We start from the raw sequence: 27120 nt of genomic DNA, 5'->3' as shown, positions 1-27120 counted from the left end.
CAGGACCTGCAACATGCGTTCGTGCATTATCCTGCTGAAATGTAGGGTTTCGCAGGGATCGAATGAAGGGTAGAACCACGGGTTGTAACACATCTGAAATGTAACGCCCACTGTTCAAAGTGCCGTGAATGCAAACAGAAGGTGACAAAGATGTGAAACCAATGGCACACCATACCACCATGCCGGGTGATATGCCAGTATGGCGATGACGAATACATGCTTCCAATGTGCGTTCGCCACGCTGTTGCCAAACACGGATGCTACCATCATGATGCTGTAAACAGAACCTGGATTCATCCGAAAAAAATTACGTTTTGCCATTCATGCACCCCAGGTTCATCGTTGAGTACACCATCACAGGCGCTCCTATCTGTGATGCAGCGTCAAGGGTAACTGCAGCCATGGTCTCTGAGCTGATAGTCCATGCTGCTGCAAACGTCGTTGAACTGTTCATGCAAGGATCGAGACGTGGCTGCACGATCCGTTACAGCCATGCGGATAAGATGCCTGTCATATCGACTGCTAGTGATACAAGGCCGTTGGGATCCATAATGGCGTTCCGTATTACCCTCCTGAACCCACCGATTCCATATTCTGCTAACAGTCATTGGATCTCGACCAACGTGAACAGCAATGTCGCGATATGATAAATGTGATAGGCTACAATCTGACCTCTATCAAAGTCAGAAACGTGATGGTATGCATTTCTCCTCCTTACACGGGGCATCACAACAACGTTTCACCAGGCAAAGGAAGTCAACTGCTGTTTGTGTATAAGAAATCGGTTGGAAACTTTCCTCACGTCAGCACGTTGTAGAAGTCCGCACTGGTGCCAACCTTGTGGGAATGCTCTGAAAAGCTAATCATTTGCATATCACAGCATCTTCTTCCTGTTGGTTAAATTTCGCGTCTGTAGCACATCATCTTCGTGGTGTAGCAATTTTAATTGCCAGTAGTGTATTATTGGTGGCCCAACTGATATCCAGTATGTTAGAAAGTTTTTCTTTATTGTAGTAATGTCTTCACCCTTAATTGAATTGGCACCGAGGTCAGATGCAGGTGGGTTTTGTCTTGCCACAGATGAGCCCTGGGAGACCCCTTGTCTGCTCTGACCTGTGTAAAGGCCTCAGTCATATTCTTTTACTTGTTTCTAAATTATTCCTCGGGTTAGACATCAATATTGCTTTCAGGTCCTCAAGTTTTCCAAGTGTGCATCTTATAATAATTTGATCAAATTTCTGGCTAATGTCACTAATTCCAGATGAACTCTCTCTTGACCGAGGGGCTGTTGAAGCTGCTCTGTAGTCCCTTAACCCCCAATCAACCAAGGCAGGTAATGAAGATATCTTCTCCACCTTTTCTGCATGCTCCCCGTCTTGTGCTCTCATCATAACTTTCAGTTGGCAGAAATCTGAAGCATTTGGCCCTGCACATGCTGGAATGAATGTGCTGATGCCACACACTTGGAACATCATACCGATGATGTGGCACCATCCCCAAAGAAAAATAGGAATGCTGTGGGAGAGGGAAAACCAAACTTGCCTATCTTCACCAAGGCACCTCTTCACCAAGGCACCGCTTCACAGTTCGTTATTTACCAAATATTATTTTCCTTCCCTTTCTCCCCCTTGACCCGTCCACCTTCACTGTACATAATACATGTCCCAGCTGCATATGCTGCATGGTGTCTATTCTCTCAGACATGTCTGAAAAAGAGGGGGGGGGGGGGGGGATTCGGAAAGCTAGAGAATAAGACAATAATCATGCAAAGTTAGACTTTTACACTCAAATGCAATTGTACATCATTAGCGTCGTCGTCGTCAGCAGTAATTGCCATTTGACACCTGGTGCAATATAAATGCATGTTTCAGGGTAATCCATCTTGCTCTTTTGTGTTTTGTAATGTCATCTAACAACTTTCCGTTAGGCTGTCACCCTGGTCTCAACCACCATCTTGGAATGCAAGAAAGAACTTCCTCCGTCCATCACCCATCATTCTACATGGCTATATGTCCCACCATTTTCTCTGCAGTCCTTATTACATTGTGGGAGCACGCAGACGAATAGTTGTGTGTGCACAGTACAGGGGCAGCGGCAAAGACTCTAGTGTGCACATAATCATTTACTCTTTGCTTTGTGTTTGTTTGTGTCTTAGATGTTCTATGTTAATGTCTGGCTCATTGCTTCACAATAAAGTTGAACATTAAGAATACGAACGAGTCTATCATTAATAGAATGGAGCTATGTAGTGGCTACAAAGTGGTAACACCAAAGTCAAAAGAACACATACGGCAAGAGGCAGAGGAGGAAAACGAAGGTACACTACAACATAGGCCAAACGGCAGAAGCCCTACAGCACAATCAGTACACCGGCAGGGTACGCTGCGCGGTCAGGTTCAGGAATTATGGAACGACGTTCGACACCACAGAATGGATTCAGCAGAGTGGGACAGTGATATTACCAGGACAAAATCTGCGGCCAGAACACATATACGAGAGGAAGATTCGCTGGGACAATGCATGAAAGTACGCCCACTGCCGTTCCTGACCGTGGTTCTCCATGTTAGAACTGGCATTCATGCATAATCGGGTACCTGACGACCGGGGAAAGTTCATGATAGTGGCAAACAGTCTGGATGCCAGGGCAGCACTATTGGTTGAAGAGATAATTAGACGGCTGCCGTAAATGCAGCAATATACAACATTGAAGGGTTTTTAATAAGCCGGCTTGCTAAACCGCTAGATCAAAGAATCTGCCAGGTGTTGTGAGGTGAAGAAAGAGGTTACTGAATTCCCTCCGAATATTGGAGGCATTTGTGTGGAATCGTGACGGAAAATGAATTTTCGAACACTACACTTCATTCCATTTGGGCAGCACAGCTTCCATCTGCAGTAAGAGCAGCTGTGGCAGAGAATGACGGATACGATATACAAGCACTACTCCAACACGCCGACAGGGTTCATGCGACGGTTGAACCAACAAATTTTCTCAGTATAGCAAAGGTGGAGGCGCAACGACGGAAGAATACAAAGCGGCGGCGATTAATAAGCAGCAGCGCACTGTTACTGGTACACAACTTCAAAAACTCAAGGAGAGCTAGATGGGCTGCAGAGGCAGGTGGAGGCGTTGGGAGCTACCGGTTCGGAAGTCCTGCCAACATGTAAGGACAGCGGAGATGACAGGAAGGAGTGGTTGTGTTAGTATCATCGATGATTTGGAGAGCAAGCCTCAAAGTGCATTCTACCGTGCAGTCACGTTCACCATGTAAATAACATGGAGACTGTAATTACAGATGTTTCTTTAATAACAGTATCTTGGCAATTTTATGTTCGGGATGTGACGGCTTCGTGTTATTATTTGATAGACACGGGGTCTGATGTCAGCATGTGGCCAAAGAGGAAATGTACTTCCCTCAATGACAGCACATCGTTTTGCCTCGAGGCTGCAAATAAAAAGCCCACAATGACTCATGGCAGTTGTGTCAAAGGAGTGAATTTAGGACCTAGTATTTTTTGCCATTGGACTTCTGTCATTGCAGATGTGGCAGAATGCATATTAGGAGCAGATTTTCTAGATGCATTCGGTATTGCGGTGGACATTCCATTATAGCAGCTTAGAAGGGGCAAAGAGGTGGTGCAGGGTCATGTAGGAATAATCACAGAGAAGGTACACGGTTCAGTCGGAGTGACAGAAGTATGCCGACTTAGAGAACCGTCAGCGCAGCCGATAGCCATGGTGGCCCATCATACCGTTCACCACATAAACACCGTGCCCTCAGACCGAGTTTGTTGGCCCCCAGACAGATTTGCAGACACAAAAGCTGAATTCGAAGAGATGTTGGAAATGGGAGTGATACGAAGATCTGATAGTGCATGGTCCTCGCCTTTACATTTAGTGCGGAAGAAAGTTGGAAGTTGGAGACCTTGTGGTGATTATAGGTTGTTGAATGCCCATACGATATTTGATCGGTATCCGGTTCCCAACATTCATGACTTTACAAATAAATTGGCCCGAGCTGAATGTTTCAGTGTAGTAGACTGTAAAAATGCATACCACCAAATACCGGTGACTGACAGTGACATACCGAAGACAGCAGTCACTACACCTTTAGGTCTTTTCGAGTTTTTACACATGCCATTTGGTTTAAAAAACACTGCACAAACATGGCAACGTTTCATCGATGAGGTGTTGCGAGGGCTAGATTTCACTTTCGCCTATTTAGACGATATACTGGTGTTCTCAGCACAGCAGCCCTCCACGAAGAGCACCTCCGGACAGTTTTCAATAAGCTATGTACTTGCGGTGTAGTGGTGAATGACACCAAATGCAGTTTGCGTAAAGATTGGGTGACTTACCTGGGTCACACAGTCTCAGCAGCTGGCATCTGTCCTTTGGAGGACAAGGTCAAGGTTATACAGCAGATGCCTTGCCCATTAGATTTGCAACAGGTGCGGAGGTTCCTAGGTGTTTTAAATTTTTACCGCAGACACGTGCCAGGAGCTGCGGCTTTACAAGCGCCACTCACAGAGGCTTTGGCACGAATACCGTGAAAAATTAGAAACTACAATGGACATCAAGCATGCAGCACGTGTTCGAGCAGATCAAGGAAAGCCTAAAGCAGTCAGTTATACTAGCTCACCCAGAGAAAGATGTGAAGCTAGCTATTGTTGTTGACGCAAGTCAGGTGGCGATTGGGCAGTGTTGCATCAGTGGACTGCTGGTCACTGGCAGCCTTTAGGATTCTTCTCCAAGAAACTCACAGAGTGCGTATGCTAGAGAGCTGCTGGCTGCTTACGAAGCCATAAGCTATATCTGGCCTTACGTGGAAGCCAGACCATTTACCTTGTTTACAGATCACAAACCGCTCACTTTTGCATTCTGCAAGCGTACGGATACTTTGTCACCTAAACAATTCAGGCAACTGGAATATATAAGCCAGTTCACTACTGATTTACGGCATATTAACGGGGCAGAGAATATGGTGGCAGATTACTTCTCACGAGTTATCGCAGTAAAGGATTCAGTGAACTATGCTACAATGGCGAGAGAGCAGAAGGATGATGCACAACTGCAAGTTTTTCAGCAGAGCACACCCATCGGGTTCAAGTTAAGAAAACTGTATCCGGAAGGTGAGACAATACATATATGGTGCGATACCTCACAGGGACGGCTTAGACCTTTTGTGCCGGAGAGTTTGTGCCGGGAAGTATTCAAAGGGTTACATGGTTTGGCTCATCCTGGATCCCGAGCGAGTGTAAAATTAATGATGGAACATTTCGTGTGGCCAGGAATTAAGAGACTGTCAGAAGTAGGTGCAGACGTATCTGGATTGTCAGCAATGTAAAGTGGGATGCCACGTGAAGAAGCCAGTGCGTAAAGTTGACAGGCCAACTTGTCATTTCGAGCATGTGCATCTGGATATTGTTGGACCATTGGCAATGTCCGAAGGCTATCAGTATCTATTGACGGCAATTGACAGATTACGATACGGGCAGAAGCAATCCCCATTTCAGACATATCAGCAGAGACAGTCAGTCGGGTGTTCGTGACGACATGGATAGCATGGTTCGGATGTCCTGTACATGTCACAATGGACCAAGGACGTCAGTTAGAATCCTCTTTGTTCCTGGAGCTGGCAAACATGTGCGGGTTCCACTGTCACCGTACCACAAGTTATCATTCGGAAAGCAACGGCGTGGTAGAGCAGTGGCACCGAATACTTAAGGCCGCATTGATGTGCCATGGCGAGAATTGGTCAGCAGCATTGCCACTAGTGTTACTAGGCTTACGCATTGTTTTCAAACCTGACTTCGGAGCATCTACAGCGGAATTAGTATACAGGGAAACCTTACGCCTACCCGGAGAGTTTTTTCAGAAGAGTACAGGCGAGACAGACCTACCGTACTTATTAACAAGAGTAAGGGCTCAACTGGCCAAGCTTAGGCCACAACCAGTGACATGGCATGGTGTTAGGCCGTCATTCGTACATCGAGAATTGAGAAAATGCTCGCATGTAATGTTGCGAACCGACGTAGTCAGAACTCCATTAGCCGCCATAAACAGGACCTTATAAAGTACTACACCATACGGACCAGGCCATGACTATCCTAGTTCGCGATAAGTGTTACTGTGTCAATAGGCCAGGTGAAGCCGGCTCACTTACTGCTAGAAGATGTAAGACAAGAAGAGGTGGCGGGCCTGCAGGAATACGAGGGGCCCCTGCAGGGTGCAACAGAAATGTAGGACAGTGAGCCGGATGAAGCCGCGAGAGGATACGACGATGGAGGAAGTACAGCCAGAAATTTGCACAAGAACCAGGCGAAGGGTCCGGTACAAGTTTCCGCACATTCCTGGAGCTCCGCTCTTCAGGGAGGGGGCTGTGTGGGAGCATGCAGACGAAGAGTTGCGTGTGCACATAATCATTTACTCTTTGCTTTGTGTTTGTTATCTCTCTCTCTCTCACACACACACACACACACACACACACACACACACACATTCCTCCTGCTCCGCCTCCCTCCCCTTCCTCGCTAGTAATTCCCATCACGCATCTCTCCTTTGCTTTCTGAGAAACCCTCAGTTTTTGAATGGCTTTAGATGCCATTGTTAATTCGCTGCATTTATGCATAGTTCAGATTAGGGCATATGTAAGCGCCATTTGACTCTAAAATTTGACCAGTTCCTGATGCCTTATTAATACCATGTGCTCATTAGAAAAGTGGGAAGCAGCTTGTTTGAAACATAGGAAGTGAACTATCATTTGTGGATTTTTAAGAACATGTGATTTAGTGTAAAATGGATTTCTAGAATCGTCTCAACTGTTCTGCTGGTATTTAGAGAATAAGCTGATAGCTATCATCTTTAAGGTATGGTGTCACTGGACATTACCAACTACAAAGTTTTAAACATGGCTGCTTGGTTCAGTGACCGTTTATAAATTAAAGTTGAAACAAATGATCCCTCGGTTACAATTTTTAGTCTTATTAACTAGGTTCCAACACTTCTAAGAGTGCCTTAATCAGAATTTAAATGTTTAAAGTGGCCTATAACGTAATTTCAAATTTATGGGAAAAGAAAATTTTTTATATGAAAGTGTAAGTATAGACTAACAATACAAGACAGAGACAGTACTTACATGTCACGTATAAAATAACAGGCCAGAAGGGCTTTAGTCACAATTTTTTTTAAAAGTAGTGCATGAAGGCGAGCCACTATGGGCTGCTCATATCCGTAAAGCCACAGGTAGCAACGGGGTATAAGTAGGCCATTTAACATTTAAAATATAGACAGCTGAATGTTAAAATGAACAGTATTTAGTACTTGAACTCACAGGCAAAGTTTTATATGACAACAGCAGACATGGTAACATTTTGCTTATGTAAAAGCATAGAAATTCAGTTTGAAAAGTGAAAACTGATTAGCAGTACAAAAAGAAGCAGTATTTGCATGTTGCATATAAAATAAATATAAAGTGAAATGGCTTTAGTCACAATTTAAAGTACTTCAGACGGATACATGCGAGCAGCCTGTAGTGGCTTGCCTTCCACACATTAAAATTGTGACTAAAGCTGTTTCGCTTTATATTTATTTTATATGTGACGTGTAAGTACTACTTCTTTTTGTACTGTGAATCAGTTTTCACTTTTCAAACTGTATTTTTATGTTACCATGTTTGCTGCTGTCATATAAAACTTTGCCTGTGAGTTCAAGTATTAAGTACTGTTCATTTTAACATTCAGTTGTCTATTTTAAATGTTGTTAAGTAGCCTACTTATATTTACAGCTACCAGATGGCACTCTTGGTGTCATGTTCACCTGCCCGCACGTATTAACGCTCGCACCTCAGTCTGTTGCTACCTGTGGCTTTACAGATATGAGCAGCCATAGTGGCTGGCCTTCATGCATTCTTTTTTTTTTAAAAAAAAAATTGTGACTAAAGCCCTTCTGACCTGTCACTTATTTTATATGTGACTTGTAAGTACTGCCTCTGTCTTGTATTGTTAGTCAGTAATTACACTTTTATACGAAAAATTTTCTTTTCCCATAAATTTGTAATTATGTTATAGGCCATTTTAAACATTTAAATTCTGATGAAGGCACTCTTAGAAATGTTGAAACCTGGTTAATACGACTAAAAATTGTGACAGAGGGATCATTTGTTTCAACTTTAATTACAAAGTACCTCAAAATGTTGTTGGGCGATGGGCAGAGCATGCACTAGCTCTATTTGGCAATTATTTTCAAGTAAATGCCAAAACATTAGCAACATTGGCTCAAAATTGTTTCTTATCCATCATCATTATTGAAGGTACTCTGCAGAAGCCTTTTAAAACAGTGGTTATTTTGTATTTTTTTTTTAAAAAAAAAGCTACATATGTAACTAATTTCGTTCTGACACCATTTTATATAGTACATTTGGAAAATAATGTGTATGGTGCTCAGTAAGATCTTGTACGCTTCCTAATTTGTGTGTTTCTTGTTTACTTTCCAGGAGATTGACCCAAATGTAGGTTTCAATGAACTCCCAGAAGAATATTTTGAGGGGGACAATGAAGCCATGAAATTAAGTAAGAGCGTTATGCAGGAAATAGTTGGAGCATTTCCTGGAATTGATGAAGCCATGAGCTATGCAGAAGTTATGAAGTAAGTTTCTGTAATGTTGGAGATGCACTAGTATTATTTAAATTCATAGTATGTTACTGCAATATTATTTATAATGCAGACCGCACACTTTGTTTTGCACATCAATGTGAAGCAAATTGTTAGGCTGAAAAAAGGTAAGACTACACTCCAATCCCATCGATGATGATTTATATGTACAGTGCTACACTTATTTCGCATACAGGCATGTTCAGTTTTAATTTGTGCTACACAGACTTTAAACTAATTTATAAAGGGACCTATTTCCCCTGTGATTGACTCCAGAATTTATTTTGGCCGTCTTTACAAGCTTGTGAATTGGTTCATGTATTTACATGTTAACGCTTATATGAAATGAAGTAGGTATATGGCATTATTGGCCATGAGACCCCATCTGAGATTTTCAACCACCTGGTGCAAGTCTTTAATTGGCGCCACTTTGGCGGCTTACACATCTATGAAGATGAGGCGTGCACACACACACATATATTCCTGAGCAAAGCAAATTCCTGACTGGGTGGCAGTCAAACTTGGGGCCTCGTGATTGAGTCAGCAATGGTGTCCACAAGACCATGAGTTGCTGACAACCCTTAGGTACAAACTGGTTACAATGTTTGTTGAAATATCTAATGCACATACATCGAAGCAAAAGAATTTTGAGCTGTTTAGCTGTAATTTTGTGTGTTTATTTGATAAATATCTGTGTTGAGCTTCCAGAGCCTGTGATGGCGATTAGTATCACATTTAACAGCACTTTTGGCACATTACCACTTGGCCACAATTGTGTATGTTTCAGTATGTTAACATAATACAATTAGAGACATTGCTGGCATCTGTAATGTGCCACTTCTCTATGGCGGCAGTTTCTGCCTAAGATGTCTGACCATTTATTATGCATGACCAAGTACAGTTATTTTTTATACACCTTAAGATGGGATTTTGACATCCCAAAACTAGTTGCAAATTGAATATATCTTTATTACAACAAAAGTGGTTGTCATTCTGTTAATCATGCTCCTCAGTTGGGGATGTTCTACAAATCAAATCTTGTGTAATTTGAGGTGTGTTCGCCTTTATTGTTTCTGCTAAATGTCTCTCTGTAGTTTAATGGGTTTGAAAGCATTGTATAATTTCATTAATATAGATACTAATCGCAGTACAAAACAGCACTGAAGTTCACATATGAGTGGCATTCAGTAAGTAATCAACACATTTTTTGCAGAAAGCAGGTTGGTTTTACTCAGGATTCTAATAACCATATTGTTCCCCACTCATTTGGCTGCAAAACCCTTTTTTTCCCAACATAATCTCCAATGAATGTGGTGGCCTTACTCTTCATTACAGGGGAGGCCAGTATGCCCAAACGGCACCATTCTACTGGTAGACATCAGAGCCAACGTCTTGATGCATCAATGACCTCCCAATCATCCATGTACTGCTTCCTGTGGAGTGCATCCTTCATTGGGCCAAACAGATGGAAGTGAGGTGTTAGATCCAGGTTGCTAAATCTATAGAGCAAGAACCAACTCGTTTCGCCAACTTTTTTTATTGAGGGAACTACAATAAACCACCAACAGTAACACACTCTTCAAAACCAAAAACAATAAGGATCCCTTCCGCAGATCAAGCAAATAATGACTAATTCCTATAATCAGAGTTCCCTTTGACTCTATACCTGTACAACTTTTCCATGTCAAAGTCGGCTGTTATCTGCTGGTAGATAGTGTAACATGACGGAAGCAACATATCCCAATCATTGCGGAAGAGAGAATGGTTGAGGTGGCACACTGCTGGACCAGGCGATCTTCTCTGCACTCGGTGAGTCGTGGTCGGCCCGCGGAACAGCCGGGCACCAGCTTATCTGGCCCCGAGGGGAAGGATATTTCTGAGACTCTTTGCACACACGTGATCACCAGGAAATAGTTCATTGATAGTCGTGCCACATTCCTCTGCTGCTGGTTGATGCCCTCTGATGGACATTGGCTGCACCTACATGTTTGTTGCCAACTGTGGTATTTGCTTGTAAACACTCTTGTGTCGGCTAGACTTCGCAACAGTCGGCAACCCGCATTGCTGGTTTGTCTGCAGTGTTGCCGCTGCAGTAGGCATCTGTGGTGACTGCAGCAGTCCTCCCTCCAACTCTCTCAGGGTTGAGGCGAAGTCACATCTCGACGTTGGTCCCAGGTTCCGCTGGTGGAACGAGACCGCGGGTGGCGGCGGAAATGCTGGTGGCGGGGGAACCTCATCGACATCCATAAGCGAAGGATCTGTCCATGGAGACTCTGTGATGGTGTGGCGATGGTGACGATGGTAGTGGCTACGACGGTAGTGGCAACAAAGAGACATCCGACAAGCCCCTGGCCAACTGGAAGACCTGAGATTGAAGGTGCAGCACCGGAGATAATGTTAATGCTGGGCCTGGCCCACGATGGTGCTGTCAAAGTGCTTCCAACAGAGGAAACCATCGTCGAGGATGACAGTTATCATGGTGTGGCCGAGAAGCGTGGAGACCATGGTGGATGGCCCCTTGGGAAACACCAACTCCCAGGCTGGATCCTGCGAAGACAATAGCAGTTGTGCTGAGACCGGAGCAACCGTAGGAGGAGAAGCAGGAAACAGAGTGACAAGGGCATCCAATGAGGGTGGCCATGCAGCTTCTCCACTGGAGAGGACCCATTGTGACCAGAAGAACGATAAGTACACAAGAAGAGGTCGAGGGCAGCCGCCTGAGAGTTATGCCGACACAGTTTGGCCATCTGTGATTGAAACGTGCGGACAAACCTTTCACCCAACCCATTGGATGTGGGATGGAATGGCACCGTATGGAGCAGCTGGATGCCCGATGTAGCACAGGAGTAAGTAAACTCGGCCGACGTGACCTGTGGGCCATTATCTGTCACAGTTGCCTTCGGGAGACCCGCGATGGCAAAATTATGAGAGGAGGCTTGACTGGTGTGAGCGGTGGTCGTCAAGGACATGTGTGTGACATAACAGAAAACCACTGCCGGCGTCCACCAAAATGAGCCAGTAGGACCCTAGGAATGGACCCGCAAAATCCAGATGGAGCCGGTACCACCGGGCAGTGGTCGAAGGCCTCGGAAGCAGGTGTTTGTGGTGGCGCAGACTGCTGACACTGACCAGAGGAGCAGGAACATTCCATGTGGGTCATTTCACTGTCCATTCCACGCCAATAGACACGTTGGCTGACAAGGCGCTTCATCAGGACAATACCACAGTGTCAGAGTAGTAATAGTGCAAGACCCGGTGATGGAGGGAGGACAGTATCATGACATGCAAATGATCAGTGTCCCTTAAGAGAAGAAGAACCCTGTCGCAGACGGCAAAGTCATTGTGGCGAGGCCAGTAAGCCCAGACCTCCAGGTCCAACACCTAACGATGATTGGAGGGCCACCCAAGTTGAAAGTGGTGCAGAATTGTCTGGAGAACCAGGTCCGAGGTCATGAGCTGTGCGAGGAGCTGGGCGTTCAGTGGCAACACGGCGTTGGTGGAGGAGGTTGCTTCATCCGGATGAAAACAAGCAACCAGATCAGCATCAAAGTCTGAATCTGCCCCCACCAGAACTCGAGAAAGGAGATTGGCATTGGCATAGAGGGCCATGGCCTACTAACGGATGTCATAGGTGGCATAGAGGGCCATGGCCTACTAACGGATGTCATAGGTGTACCCTGCAAGGAACAACGCCCAGCACTGTAGGTGGCGAGCGGTCTGGGCTGGGATGGCGGATGTTGCACCGAACACTGGGACCTACTGCTTGTGGTCCATGTAGAGCATGAACTGGCGGAGTAGATGAAGTTGTGGAACTTCTTGAATCCAAATACGATGGCTAAGGCCTCCTTCTCAATGTGGCTACAGTTGCGCTGTGCATGTGCTCGGGTTTTCGAGGCGAAAGCCACTGGGCTCTCAACACCATGAGACAATGCAGCCCCCAGCCCGTGATCCAACGCATTGGTGGCCAAAAGAAGAGGCCTGGCGGGGTTATGTGGGACGAGGCACAATGGAGCGAGAGGAGCAGATTTGAGATGCTGAAAAGCCCGATCACATTCCGGTGATCAGGTCCAGGGAACATTCTTGCGAAGTAGAGGCTCCGGCAGAGCTGCAGCATGTGGGATGAAATCCTGATAATAGGTGAGTTGACCCAAACTGGGAGAGTTTTAGCTGGGAGATGTTTCTCGGTGTCAGGAGCCGCTGAATGGCCTTGAGGTATCCAGTGTTGGGTGAATGCCTGCAGTACTCAAGACATGGTCGAGATATGTCACTTGTGGCACAAAAAATTGACATTTGGCCCTATTGCATTGCAACCCTGCAGCCTGCAGAACCTCATAGTCTCTGAAGATTCCAGGCTAAGACTGGGGCCAAGATCCCTAAGTAATTGGCAGTGCCGGGGACCTCATAGTCACAGACTCCAGAAAGCATTGAAAGATGGCTGGAGTGCTGGCGATCCTGAAGGGCAGGTGGGTGTACCAGAAGAGCCCAAAGGGAGTATTGATGATGACGACCTCTGAAAAGGAAGTGTTGACTGGCAGTTGGACGTATGCTTCCCTAAGATCAATCTTGACGAAGATCTTTCCAGCTGCCAACTTGGAAAGAATATCATCAACCTCTGGGACAGGGTCAGAGTCAGTAACAGACCAGGTATTGACAGTGGCCTTAAAATTGTCACATACACGGAGGGACCCATTAGGTTTTTTGAGGATGACAATGGGCGAAGTCTAGCAACTGTGGTGAACCGATGTCAGAACTCCCGCCTCCTTGAGGCAACTCCTTTGCTTGTGTTGGGTTCCCCACTGGGCAAAAGGCAATGGATGAGCCTTACGAAACTTCGGAACTGCTGGGGAAGGTAGTTAGATGTGCACTTCAAAACTGAACATCCTAAGAGAAGAATCAGAGAAAGAATCAAAAAGCTCCTGTAAAGGAGCATAAGGAGACACAGTTTGGACTGCCAGGGCCGAATTATGGATCTCAAGGCAAAGAGAATGAATGATCCATCCCTAACAGATTAGTGGCTGTGGGGGCAGCTACGACCAAAACTTGGGTGGTGACGACTTGAGATACCGCACCTGCACCAGGAACCACCCCTGCACTCGGTTAATGTCATTACTATAGCTCTTCAAGGGGGTCACGAACAGGCGGAGCATGGGAGCACCCAAGCGGCAGTGAGTTGCCGTCAATAATAGTAGCAGAGGACCCTGTGTCCATCTGGAAACTGAGAGGAGTCCTGTCGATCTGGACTCTCAGAGAGATGGATCCCACTGTGTGTGGGAGGACCATCTGGGCAAAGGAGATGCATGAGAGCTAGTCAGAATCCTCTAACACCAAGCCTGGAGGATCCAACACCATGAGGTCCACTTCCATTGACAAATAAGCAGCAAATGTCGGCCCGGTGACCCTTCGTCCCGCAGGCGTAACAGACCACCTGCCAGATATGACAATCACAGCGCTGGTACGTAATGAAGCATTGACGACAGGAGGGCAACTTCTGACATTGCTGAGCCCGAGAACCTGTAATCTTTTCTGGAGGAGGAGGAGGAGGAGGAGGAGGAGGAGGAGGAGACAGTGGTGGGGCGTTTGCTGCTTGCTGTCGGCGTGGTCACTGCTTTGGTGACCGTAGCTCCAAGAAACGACAGGACAGCAGTGTGGCAAAGACCTGTGGTGAGGCCTGGAGTGCTACAGACGAACAGGAAGACTGTTCATGGGCATGAGTGACTGTCAGACGTGTGCCCAAGGAGGGATCTTTCAGCTTTAACAGATCCATTCACAGGGCATTGGCAGGAGCAGGGACGAGAATCATTTCACGAATGAGAGCTGAACCATAAGACTGCTTACATCCCCGATTGGCACAAGAGAACTGGCAATCCCGGGAGAGCCCTTGAAGGTAGTCTATCCATTCCCTGAAAGACTGTGATGGAAGCTTCTGACAACTGAAAAACTTGGTGCGAGCTGCTGCGACGTGGACCTAAGCATCAAAATACTCAGCTAAACTGGCGGTAAGCTGTACGTAAGGGAGAGCATGGGGCTCTACCTCCAGATGCAACTACTGCACTAAGCGATAAGTGTCAGAACCCACATCAGGAAGAAAAAATGCACGACGCTGGCCAGTTTCAAGGATTCCATGGGCAAGGAAATGTTGTTCCAAGCGAGCTGCATAATCACTCCATGGTTCAATAGACTTGGCAAACAGCAGGAATGTGGCAGATGCGGCTAATGCCGGAATCCCTGGAGGAACACTAGTCAGAGCCTGCAGTTGCTGAATCAGATGTTCATTTGTGTGTTGCAAACGATCCAACAGCTCAAGGATGCAAGCTAATGGCACATCTAAACCCAGAATACCTTCAGCCATGTCAACAAATAATGGAACCATGCAGGAATTCGAACAAACTCGTCATCACTGCTAGATCTACAGAACAAGAACCAACTCGTTTTGCCAAATTTTCTTTTTATTAAGGGAACTACAGTGAGCCACCAATGGTAACACACTCTTCAAAACGAAAAACAATAAGGATCCCTTCTACGGATCCAGCAAATAACAACTAATTCCTATAATGAGGGTTCCATTCAACTCTGTACGCATACAACTGTTCGTCAAATTCGGCTGTTAGCAGCTGTTAGTTAGCCTAACACGACGGAAACAACATATCACAATTGTTGCGGAAGAGAGAATAGTCGAGGTGGCACACTGTTGGACTGGCCGATCTCCTCTGCACTCGGCAAGTGGAGACTGTCCACTGAGTGGCTGAGCACTGGCTTATCTGGCCTCGTGGGGAAGGATATGTCTGTGACTGTTTGCACACATTTGATTGCCAGGAAATAGTTCTTTGATCATCGCGCCCCCTTCCCCTGCTGCTGGTTGATGCCCTCTGATGGATGTTGGCCTCACCTATGTTTTTGTTGTCAACTGTGGTACTTGCTTGTAAACACACTAGTGTCAGCCAGACTTCGCAATGGAGTTGGCAACCCGCATAGCTGGTCTGTCTTTGGTGTTGCCGCTGCAGTAGGTGTCTGTGGTGACTGCAGCATAGGTAGATGAGGAAGAACAGTTCAATGAAGTTTTGTGAGCTTCTCTCAGGTGCATAGACTTTTGAGGCCTTGTGTTGTCATGAAGAAAGAGATGTTCAGTTGCATTTTTGTGTTGACAAACACTCTGAAGTCTCTCTCTCTCTCTCTCCCTCTCTCTCTCTCTCTCTCTCTCTCTCTCTCTCTCTCTCTCGTTTTCTTTTCTTCCCCTCTAATTGTCTGAGGGTAGCACAATACACTTCAGTGTTGATTGTTGCACTATGTTGGAGGACATCAAACAGAATAACCCCTTCAGAGTCCCACAAGACTGTCACCATGACTTTATGGTTGAGATTGCAGCTTTGAACATTTTCTTTGGAGGAGAGATGAGAGATGGTGTGGAGCCACTCCTTGTCCTTTGATTGCCATTTTGTTTCTGGTTCGAAAATATGAACTCATGTTTCATAGCTTATTACAATCTTTGACAAATGTCACAATCAGCCTTGTAATGTGCAATCAATTCCACACAGTCCTTTGTTGCTCTTATGGCCTTCTGTTAGGCAGTAAGGAACCCAGTGACCACACACCTTTGAATACCCGAACTGGTGGACACGTGTGGTAGCACCACTAACAGAGATGTCCAGTTGTGCAGTGAGGTGTTTGTGACCCATCGATCACATCAACTGAGTGTGTCCACACATTCAAACATTGCAGGATTCACAGCTGTGTGTGGCCGGCCAGCCGGCGGGCATGCGGGATATAGGTCAGGTTGCACGATCTTGTTGCCATGAGATGCCTCACGCAATGACTCACCATGCATCTGTTCACTGCCAGGTCTCCATAGACATTCTGCACGCACCTGTGTGTACACCTATGAATAACTGTAATGCTCTTGTTTTCCACCCAAAGAAACTCAGTGATAGCTCTCTGCTTGGAACTCACCTCCGTTACAGACACCATACATATAGTGCCACCACCTATTGTAACTTCATGAAGGTACAGAGACTAAAGCAGGAATATTCCACTGTGTCCCACATCACATTCTGTGTTTTGTCACCTAAAATTGGCTGAGAAAAGAAGTGTCGCATTACTTATTAAATACACCTCATAGTTATGGTGCCAATAAATTAATAACAACGAAACTGCAATAACGTGTTTAAGAAAGAAAATTTGATGTTAAGAGATGTTTCACATTAAACATAGTAGGGTCGATATGGATCACAGGTAGCCATTAACAAATTATAATTCAGATTTTTTTTATAATTACTTTTCAATTGAAAAACTTTCAGAACATACAAGGAGACCACACACTATTTCGTGAGATTCATAACTCACATATGAATCTGCCAGAGCAGTTCAATGCAGGTCTAAAAAATTCTCGAGAAAATTGACTTTGAAGTGTTCCAAGCAATGTTAATTCACCAAATTTAGGATGATTCTATGATGAACCGTGTGGCTTAATCAGTAGTGTTCAAGATTGGTAGAGTCTCATTTTTGGTGATTATTTTTTCTTTTTTTCTTTTTGTTCAATTTGGATACTTAACGTGGTCGAAATTTAACTCATCAAATATATGATAATTAACACTTTTAATTATCATTTAATATGAAAAATGCACGTCATCTTATTTCTAATTGCGTATCGCACAGCTACTCTTATAAGTTACTGTGCTGGGACTGATCATAAAGTGAAGTAGTCAGGGCAACCGTTGTCAGCTAATAGTAAAATATGTACTGCAAAGACTGTTTACACACCGAGGTAAAAATTAGTATTGTTAATTTTCTTTGTATAGGCCTGCTCTAGTATTGCATTTTCTTTGCACTCACATGCATTTATCATATAAAGCAATAATTATATATGTGTTAATTAGCAATGTATGGTGAATTTTATATTTAAATGACCTTGGTGATAGAGTTGTACAGAGGTAAAGGAAAAAAAATGACCAAAATGAGCAAATCCAGCGATTATCGGTTTTGAGCCCCATTGATTGAGCCACGCATCCCCTTGAAGACTTGTCCTAACTTCAGTTAATTAATGTTGTTCAGAAAACTTCCAGTCTCATTTTCTTGAATATCTGAGAGGTGTATCAAACACCTTTAGGTCATTGATACTCGAGTTCTGAACTTCACATACTAGAAATATATAAGATCCAGATAAGTGAAGTAGGCCTCAAGCACCGAAGGTTCTGTACGACTTGGTGATGTATGTAGGTGGTTCATCCATCCTGGGAGTTTAGAATTTCGACAATTTTTTTTCTGTTGTCAATATCAGTACGGGCAAGATATCAAAAAGTGACATAAATGGCTCTATTCGTTTTATTGTATTGATGTGGAAGCTTAAAATTCTTAAGTCTACCTAATCCTGAGGAATGGGGATCTTGGCAGATGGATAACATGACAAAAAAATTTATTTTTCGTGTGATATTAGGGCAAACTTGCAGTCAGCCTGCAGTGGACCTGACGTCATAGCAGTTCTGTGTTGCGTAATTGAGCAACATGGAGCTACTGAGTCACTGAGGGACACACTGTGATTGTTTCAGGGCAGCCCAGAGGACTGAAACACCAAGAAGAATTGCTTCTCGGCTTTTGGGTTTCAGTGTTTTTTAAGTCATGGAGTTCAACTTCACCTTTATTGATGATGATAAACAGTACAATCACCAGTTACTGTTAAATTTTCACAACATTCATGACCCTTAAACCAAATAAAAACCTTTCTCTTCCCTGCATTTTCCATTGGCACACAGTGAAAGCCTTATGAGAATAATAATGAGACTTCCCAATATCTTTATTAGCTACCTCACCAATATCATACGAGGGTGGTTTGAAAAGTTCTCGGAATCACCACGAGAGGTCAGCGCTAGTGCAGCGAGTTGTTCATGTGATATTCATTGGACTGTTGCTTGTAAACACGAGCTATGCCAGTGTTCTTGGAAGAGAGCTGTCGTGTAGTAATGTGTGAAGATGGAAAAAAATAGAGATTCGAGCAGTGACTAAGCACTTCATAAAGAAAGGTATGAAAGCAAAGGACATTCATGCTGATTTCCAGAATACACTAGGGGACTCTGCTCCTCCATTTTCAGCTGTTGCCAAGTGGACAAATGAATTTAAATTTGGTCAGGAGAGCTTAGATGATGATCGGTGCAGTGGTCGGCCAAGATGTCACTACTCCGTAAATCATTGCAAAAGTGCACAAAATGGTCAAGGAGGATAGCCGATTGAAAGTGTGTGAAATTGCTCACACTTGCCAGATGTCATCCGAAAGGGTATATCACATTTTAACTGAAGAATTAGAAATGAAAAAAAATATCTGTAAGACGGGTGCCACAACTCTTGACGCGGGATCAAAAACATGAGAATGAATGTATCGGAACAATGTTTGGCCCATTTTAGGAGAAACAAACAAGTTTTTTTTGTGCCAGTTTGTGACCACAGATGAAACTTGGGTGCACTACAATACCCCAGAGACAAAACAGTCAAAGCAGTGGAAACATGCTCGTTCTCCACCACCAAAGAAACCAAAGACAATTCCTTCGGCGGGAAAGGTCATGGCATTAGTGTTCTGGGATGCGAAGAGGATTATGTTTGTAGGTTATCTCCCCACTGCCAGACAATTACTGAAGAATACTGTGCTAACCTCCTGGACGAATTGCAACAAAAGATATGCAAAAAAAGGCCAGGTTTAGAAAGGAAGAAAGTCATCTTCCATCAAGACAATGTGCACCCGCCCACATGTGCCGTTGCCATGGCAAAATTACATGAACTAAAGTATGAATTGTTGCCACTTCCATCTCTTCCCAAAACTGAAAATTTTTCCTGGTGGACAAAGAATCACTTCAAACGAAGAATTCCCCCTCAGAGGGCCCACAGTCCGTTTTGTGAGTATGTGTGTGGCACACACGGGGCCCCGAGCTATTGCAGTCTCCTTCCTGTTTCCAGACTGCATTACCATCCCTGTTCCTCTCCCACCCTATCCTTGCTCCTTTCTCCCTGCCTCCTCCTTTCCCCCTTGGTGGACTTCTTTATATTGACCTGGCTATCCTCTCGGCTATGTTTTGGTATGTGCTATTGTTTAGTTTGCTGTTTCTATCTCCTTTTTGGCGTTTTTGGTCCCCTTGGAGTTTGACCTCCATTTAACAACATTTTCACCATTTACAACATTTTCCGTTCAGTGTGAGCCATTTGGGGATGAACTCCCAACCTAGTTTCCATGGTGCAGGATCCTCTCCCCCTCCCCTCCCTTTTCCCCTTGCACCCTGGTGCCCTTCCTGCTAGGTCCGTGTGGTGTGGTAGTTAAGTACCCACTTGGCTGAGCCCTCTGGCAACACAGGGATCACACTGCTAGTACCTGAGCTGTTAACGCCTCGTGTATACCAAGGAGTCGATGCTCATCGCTTTGGGGCATCAGAACTCCCAGCTATGGCTGCCTTGTCAGACGGCCCTTGCTGTGGCTGGATAGTGCCCACGGGGCAAGCCCCTGGTCGGAGTGCATCGTACTAGGGCGGACACCTTGTACATGAAGCGACAAAAGCTTCACCATCCTGGCCATTCTGTGGTCATCTCTAAGAGTGATAGAAGATATGACACTCTTTCTTCTGATCCTTCGGCCTTCCCCTCACAGGCCACCCCCTGGGAAGAGGGTCAAACTCGCCTGCTTGGGTTGAAACCTTTCCCTCAGTACCTGGCTTGTACCAGGACATATGGCGAAAATTTTGCCACGACCAAGCCTTTGTTTTTCGTAGATATGATCGAAGATAAGTATGGTGAAGTGGAATCCATGAGTAAAATGCGGCTCATAAAGATATCTTCTGCTGCCCAATCTTAAGTTCTGCATGCCTGTGAGCATCTCAGTGATGACCCAGTCTCCATCGCACCCCACCAATTTTTGAACTCGGAATAGGGTATCATTTTCCACCGGGATCTTCTTCGCCAAACTGACGAGGCGCTCTGTGCAAACCTCGAGCAGCGAGGAGTTAGATTTATCTGCCATATACAGCGAGGCCCTAAAAACAATTGCACCGATACAGTCGCCTTTATCCTGGCCTTCGAGGGGGATACCGTCCCAGAGAAGGTCAAGGTGCTGGTGTATCAATGTGATGTAAAACCTTACTTTCCAACATTCCACCACCGATGAGATGCTTTAAATGTTTATGGTTTGGACACGTCTTCCCGCTGCACCAATGATCCCCTCTGTGGTGTCTGCGGGCACCCCCTCCATGAGGGGAGTGCCTGTGCTCCCCTGCCAGTGTGCGTAAATTGTAATGCACAGCATCCTCCATGCTCGCCAGCATGCACGGTGTATTAGATCAACTTACCTACCCCAAGGCTTGTTGAAAGTGTGACCGGCTCCATCCCGTGTGTACAACTTCTACTTTTGCTTCAGTTACGTCCATTCCCCCTCCTACCCCCTCCTCTTCCCAGCCCCGCCCCATTCACCCCACACCTTCTGCCTCATCCTCACTCTCTCACTACCCCTCCACTTCCCCATCAGTGCCCTTTGAGTGCTGCTCCCCCTCCCCCACTGGAGAAGCGCTCCCCTTCTTTGGCAACTGCCGGTACTGGAGCTGCCTCCCAGGACTCCTCTCCCTGGCATCCCACTGAAAGGCAATCTGCAGCTCCACATCGGCCGCGTGATCCACGGCTGGTGGGCACTAAGATTGCTAGGTATGATTCTGTGCCCGACCTCACTGCAGTCTGCCCTTTTCTTCCTTCACAAGAGAAGAAGCACAAACACAAGAACAAGGGCAAGGCCCCTCCAGTACCCCCTGAGGTGCTACCTTCCCCTCCTCCAGCCAATGAACCAACAGAGTCTGACCTCACCTATATGGTCATTACCCCATCCTGATTGGTGATGGATGGCGACTCGGCAGCTTGAGAATCCTCCAGTGGAATTGTAATGGATATTTGTGTCACCTCCTGGAGTTGCAGCCCCTTCTTTCCTCCTACCGTGCTGCTTGCTTTGCTCTCCAGGAGACCCATTTTGTCACTTCTAACTCACCCACCCTTCATGGGCTCCACACTTTCCGTAGGAACCGAATTGGCCCTTTGCGGTCTTGTAGTGGTGTTTGCACCTTGGTCTGCAAGGACATTGTTATAAATGGGTTCCCCTCCATACCACTCCGGAAGCAATTGCTGTTAGGGTCGATCTGGCTACTCCAATCACAATCTGTAATCTCTACCTCCTGCCTGACAGGCCACCCACATCCCTTGTCCAACCACCCTTCAACAACTCCCTTCTCCCTTCCTGCTTCTAGGGGACTTTAATGCCCACAACCCTCTTTGGGGTAGTCACATGGCTACTGCCCTGGGCAGGACAGTTGAAGCTGTTCTGGCAGGGCTTGAACTCTGTCTACTAAACACCGGCGCTCCCACACACTTTAGTGTGGCACACGACACTTTCTCTGCCATTGACCTCTCCATCTGCAGTCCGGGCCTTCTTCCTTCCATTCAGTGGGGTGTCCACAATGACTTATGTGACAGCGATCATTACCTGATTGTTCTGATCTTCCTTCAGTGTATCTCTCTCCATAACCCTCCCACATGGGCCTTCTCTAAAGCTGATTGTTGTGCCTTCTTCTCTTCTACCATCCCCCCCCCCCCCCCCCCTTTATTACCACACAGCAGTATTGATGAGTCTACACAGACTTTGACTGCCACCATTCTTTCTGCCGCTGTTTCAGCCATCCCTTCTTCCTTGGGTTCCCCCCGTAGGAAGGTGGTCCCTTGGTGGACTCCATTAATTGCTGCGGCCATAAAAGACCGCCGCCATGCTCTTCAACACTTCAAGCAGCACCCTTCTACTGCTCTCCTTCTGGTCTTTAAACGATTCTGTGCCCGGGCCCATTACCTAACCAAATTTCAGAAATGGATATGCTGGGAACGATGTGTGGCTGCCATAGGACCACACCCTCTTCATAAGTCTGGGCGAAATTCAGGCGAATTTTTGGCCATCGTCGTCCCACCGGCATTGCAGGAATTTCTTTGCATTGTGTTGTCCTTACTCATCCGGACTTTGTCGTAGAACATTTCGCTAAACACTTCGCTCAAGCCCTGGCGTCGACTCAGTATCTGCCCACATTCTTCCTCCTGAAAGAGCGCTAGGCCTTTGTCTTTCGTTTCTCGCTGCGTGGAGCCTTATAATGCCCCACGTAGCGAGTGTGAATTCACCAACGCCCTTGCCCTTTGTCCCGACACGGCTCCTGGACTGGATCGGATACATAACCAAATGCTCCAAAACTTACCAGTGGCTGGCCACTGACGCTTTCCAACCGTCTGTGGAGTGAGGGGGTATTTCCTACCCAGTGGTAGGAAAGCATTGTTATTCTGGTGTTGAAGCCTGGGAAGCCACCTCTTCAGTTGGATAGCTACCATCCAATTTGCCTTACCAACACCCTCAGCAAGCTCCTTGAGCGCATGGTGAGTTGGTGGCTGTTTTGGATCCTTGAATCCTGCACCCTTTTGTCATCGACTCAAGGTGGTTTTTGCTGTGGCCGCTCTACGCCAGATAAAGTGGTCCACCTGGGGTCTGCTATCCGGTCAGCTTTTGCCCATCGGCAATACCTCATTGCAGTCTTCTTTGACCTGCACAAAGCCTACGACACCACCTGGCCCCCCACATCCTCACCACCCTTCACTAATGGGGCCTTCGTGGCACTCTGCTCGTTTTTATCCATAACTTCCTTTCTTGTCGCTCTTTCCGGGTCCAAGTTGGTTCCTCCTCCAGCACTTCCCATCGGCAAGAAAATGGGGTTCCACAAGGTTCCGTGCTGAGCATCCCTCTCTTTCTCGTAGCTATTAATGGACTGGTGGTGGCTGCTGGGCTGACAGCGTCCCCCTTTGTATACTGACTATTTTTGTATCTATGTTGCTTCCTCCGTCATCGGCGCTGCAGAATGCTGTCTACAGGGGGCAGTCTACTGAGTGCAATCTTGGGCTCTTTCCCATGGCTTTCAGTTCTCGGTGGCCAAGTCATGTCGTGCATTTCTGACATTGCCGTACAGTCCATCCCAATCCGGACCTGTTCCTCGATGGCCAATCCCACAAGGTGGTGGACACCCATCACTTCTTGGGTCTGGTCTTCAATGCCCGGTTGACCTGGCTCCCTCATCTTCGCCAGCTGAAGAGGATGTGCTGGTTACATCTCAATGTTCTTAGATGTCTGTGCAATACCACCTAGGGTTCAGACCGCTCTATTCTACTGCAATTGTATGAAGTGCTGGCCCAATCTCGTTTAGACTTCAGGAGTCCTGTCTGTGGTACTGCTTTTGACATTGCAGATACTAGACCCCATCCACCATTGTGGGGTACGACCTGCAACTGGTGCCTTCTGGACTAGCCCCGTGATTAGCCTCTCCACCGCTGCGACTTTTGCGCCAACAACAGCCGATATCTTATGCGCTCCACATTCGCTGCACCCCAGAGCACCCTAATTATGGTCTCCTTTATCCAGACACGGAGATCCCCCTCCTGTGGCGGCGGCCAGAATGCGGGGTTACCGTGGCTGCCCGCATTCAGTCACTCTTTTCTGAGCTCCAGCACATCACTTTACCACCTCTTTTCTCCACTCGCGCACGTATCACTCCATGGTGTGTGTCTCAGCCACAACTCTGTCTTGATCTCTCTGTCATTTCAAAGGATTCTGTCCCTCCGGAGGCCCTTCACCACAAATTCTACTTTATTCCAGGGTTCGGAAGTGATTTATACTGATGGCTTCATGGTTGCTGGTTACACTGGTTATGCTTACAGCTCTGTGAGACACATGGAATTTCATTCCTTGTCAGATGGCTGTAGTGTTTTTACTGCAGGGTTGGTAGCCATCTTGCGCACATTGGACCATGTCCACTTCTGCTCAGGACTGTCCTTCACTATCTGTAGTGACTCCTTGAGCAGTTTGCAAGCTATTGGCCAGTACTTCCCTCACCACCCATTGGTCATAGCTATCCTGGACTCCCTTTCTGTCCTTGATCGATGTGGATGCTCCATGGTTTTCATTTGAACACCAAGCCATATTGGCATCCCTGGCAATGAATTTGCTGGTCGACTGGCTAAATTGGCTACTAACAGGCCATCTCTTGCTATTGGCATTCCGGAAATAGACCTTCCCTTGGCATTACACCGTCAGGTTTTGGAACTTTGGAATGCAGAATGGCACACTCTTTCTTCGCCAAACAATCTCAAGGCGATAAAGGATTCTACAACTATGTGGCGGTCCTCCTTACGCGCTTCTCGTAAGGCCTCTGTCGACCTTTGCTGGCTCCGCATTGGCCATACTTGGCTGACTCACGGTTATCTCCTCCGTCGTGAGGACCCCTCTCTCTGTCATTGCAGATCAGTGTTGACTGTGGTTCACCTACTACTGGACTGTCCCAACTTAGCTGCCTTGCGATGGAATTTTAGCTTTCCTAACTCGCTAACCCTGGCGTTAGCTGACAGTGCCTCAGTGGCTGATCTGGTTTTACGATTTCTTTGTGATGGGGGTTTTTATCGCTTTATTTAAGGGTGGGACCTTCAACCTTATCAGTGGTTGGGGGGGATGGTAGGCTATCTTACTCCCCTCTTTGCCCCCATTGGACTAGCTTCGACTGGGCTTGGTGGTAAATGGTTCACCCCCGCCCTCTGTCTTCCCACTCCTTTCCTTATGGGGTCTGTTTTATCTTGAGTGTCTATCTTGTCTACCTGTGCTTCTTCCTTCATGCCCGTCATTAGTCACTTTTTTTCCCTCCTCTCTTATTCTGCCTTCTTCCTTCCTTCGCTGTCAATAGCTTGTAATTTTATGGCCGCTCTAGTTCCCTCTTACAGTGTGAGGTTTTATCGGTTTTAGTTATTCCAAGGTCAGAGGGACTGATGACCGCGTAGTTTGGTCCCTTCTCCAACCCAACTAACCAAACGAAGAATTGATAGCCAGAGTTGACAACTATTTTGCAGGCCTGAAGGAATGGGATCAAGGCACTAGAATATTGTTGGACCAAGTGTATTAATCTACAAGGAGATTACATCGAAAAATAAAAACGTTTCAGTGATGCAAGTACTTTTTTCTGTTCCGTTCCAAAAGCTTTTCAAACCACCCTCGTAAGTGCGATAAGCAATCACATTACGAGAATCAAAACTCTCCAACTCAATAGCACCAGTAGCACTACCACCAGTTCTTACAACAGCAACAGTAAATCAACCATTACAATGACTAAATGTATCGCTATTAAGGGGCTCCAGAACGCCTTATACTTGCAATGTTAAAATAACGCTTATAAATTACATCTTTCCTCACAAAGTATTTGAGGTAGGAAGTTGAACTTTTTACAGATTATTTATTGAAATATGGGCTACAACTTAACACAGGGATTTTACAAAATTTTAGTTCAGTTATTAAAGATGATTTTTTTTCAATTGTAATGAAAATTCACAACATTTTTTTGCAATTTTTTATTTATATATTCAAAAATGTACAGTTTTTTTGGAAAACGGCTGTGTTAAATTATGCAGAAGGTACTGTGTAACATTTACTGAAAGTTTGAAACAAATATGTTTGGAAGATCCTTAGAAAACATGTAATTAGTATGAGAAAATAAAAGTTTTGGGAATCGAGCGACAAAGATTGGATTAACTTTTTAGTGCATTCCAGGTCCATAGGGTGGATTATCTTCATCCTCTGCAAACTCCTCCTCCAGCTTCCTCTTGTTCCTCCTCCTGTTTACTCTTGCTTGTATTTCTAGACTCTTTACAGCCCTGTCTGCAGCCCGAAGGCGTTGCTTGTCTAAAGCAAGCATCGCTCGTACCATGTTAGAACCTATCTTCATTCCCATATTTCTAAATACCTTGCACCTTACAATGTTGCCATCATTGAAAGTCGCAACAGCATCATACACACCAAAGTGAAGTGTTTCTATTCCAACAAATACAGTCTTGGGGATTCTCGACCATATAACACTATTTACACTTTCATTGGGGTTTTGAGTTTTTCTGTGAATACACTTTTTCAACAGTTCAGGTGCTGCTAGGTCTCTGAAAATAGGTTTTATCACCTCCATTATTGCATGAGGCAGACTATGCTTATGAGTGTACACTTCACCAGTTAGCAATCCTTTGTTATATATATTTACACCAACTGTCTTCTTCTTTGGGACACAAGCTATGTTGGGGATTTTCGTCGTCTTTATTGTTTACAGTAATAACACATACCTTTGGCTTTCCAACATTTCTCCTTTTCTTAAAAGCCTTCAGAGGATTTCTAATAACTTTACTTTTATTCATTATTATACTTCAACAAAACAGAGACTCAAGAAACAGAATTAATTACGAATATTTTCGAGATAACGACAGAGTAAATAAACATGGAACAATCGACAATCACACCAGCGATATATATTGAACCATCACAGGTTAGCCACAACACATACTTTATCTCACATCACTAAAATGTACCTGATGAACACAGACGTTAATAATAACACCATTTGACAGCAGTTTAACAGCGCCAC

At 45.6% G+C, this 27120-nt stretch overlaps 1 protein-coding gene across 1 annotated transcript in view; it reads left to right on the top strand.

The window, feature by feature from the left end:
- Nucleotides 1-27120, top strand: part of LOC126262870 (ATPase ASNA1 homolog) — a 91154-nt gene that overhangs the window by 28461 nt on the left and 35573 nt on the right. The window contains exon 3 of the mRNA XM_049959736.1: nt 8493-8644. Coding sequence (XP_049815693.1) covers nt 8493-8644 — 152 coding nt within the window. The remainder of the gene's footprint in view (nt 1-8492; nt 8645-27120) is intronic.

Source organism: Schistocerca nitens, chromosome 6 (genome assembly GCF_023898315.1).
Source record: "Schistocerca nitens isolate TAMUIC-IGC-003100 chromosome 6, iqSchNite1.1, whole genome shotgun sequence".
NCBI classification, from domain to species: domain Eukaryota; kingdom Metazoa; phylum Arthropoda; class Insecta; order Orthoptera; family Acrididae; genus Schistocerca; species Schistocerca nitens.
Note: the sequence above shows the minus strand (reverse complement) of the source record. Positions and strands in the feature narration are given on the sequence as shown.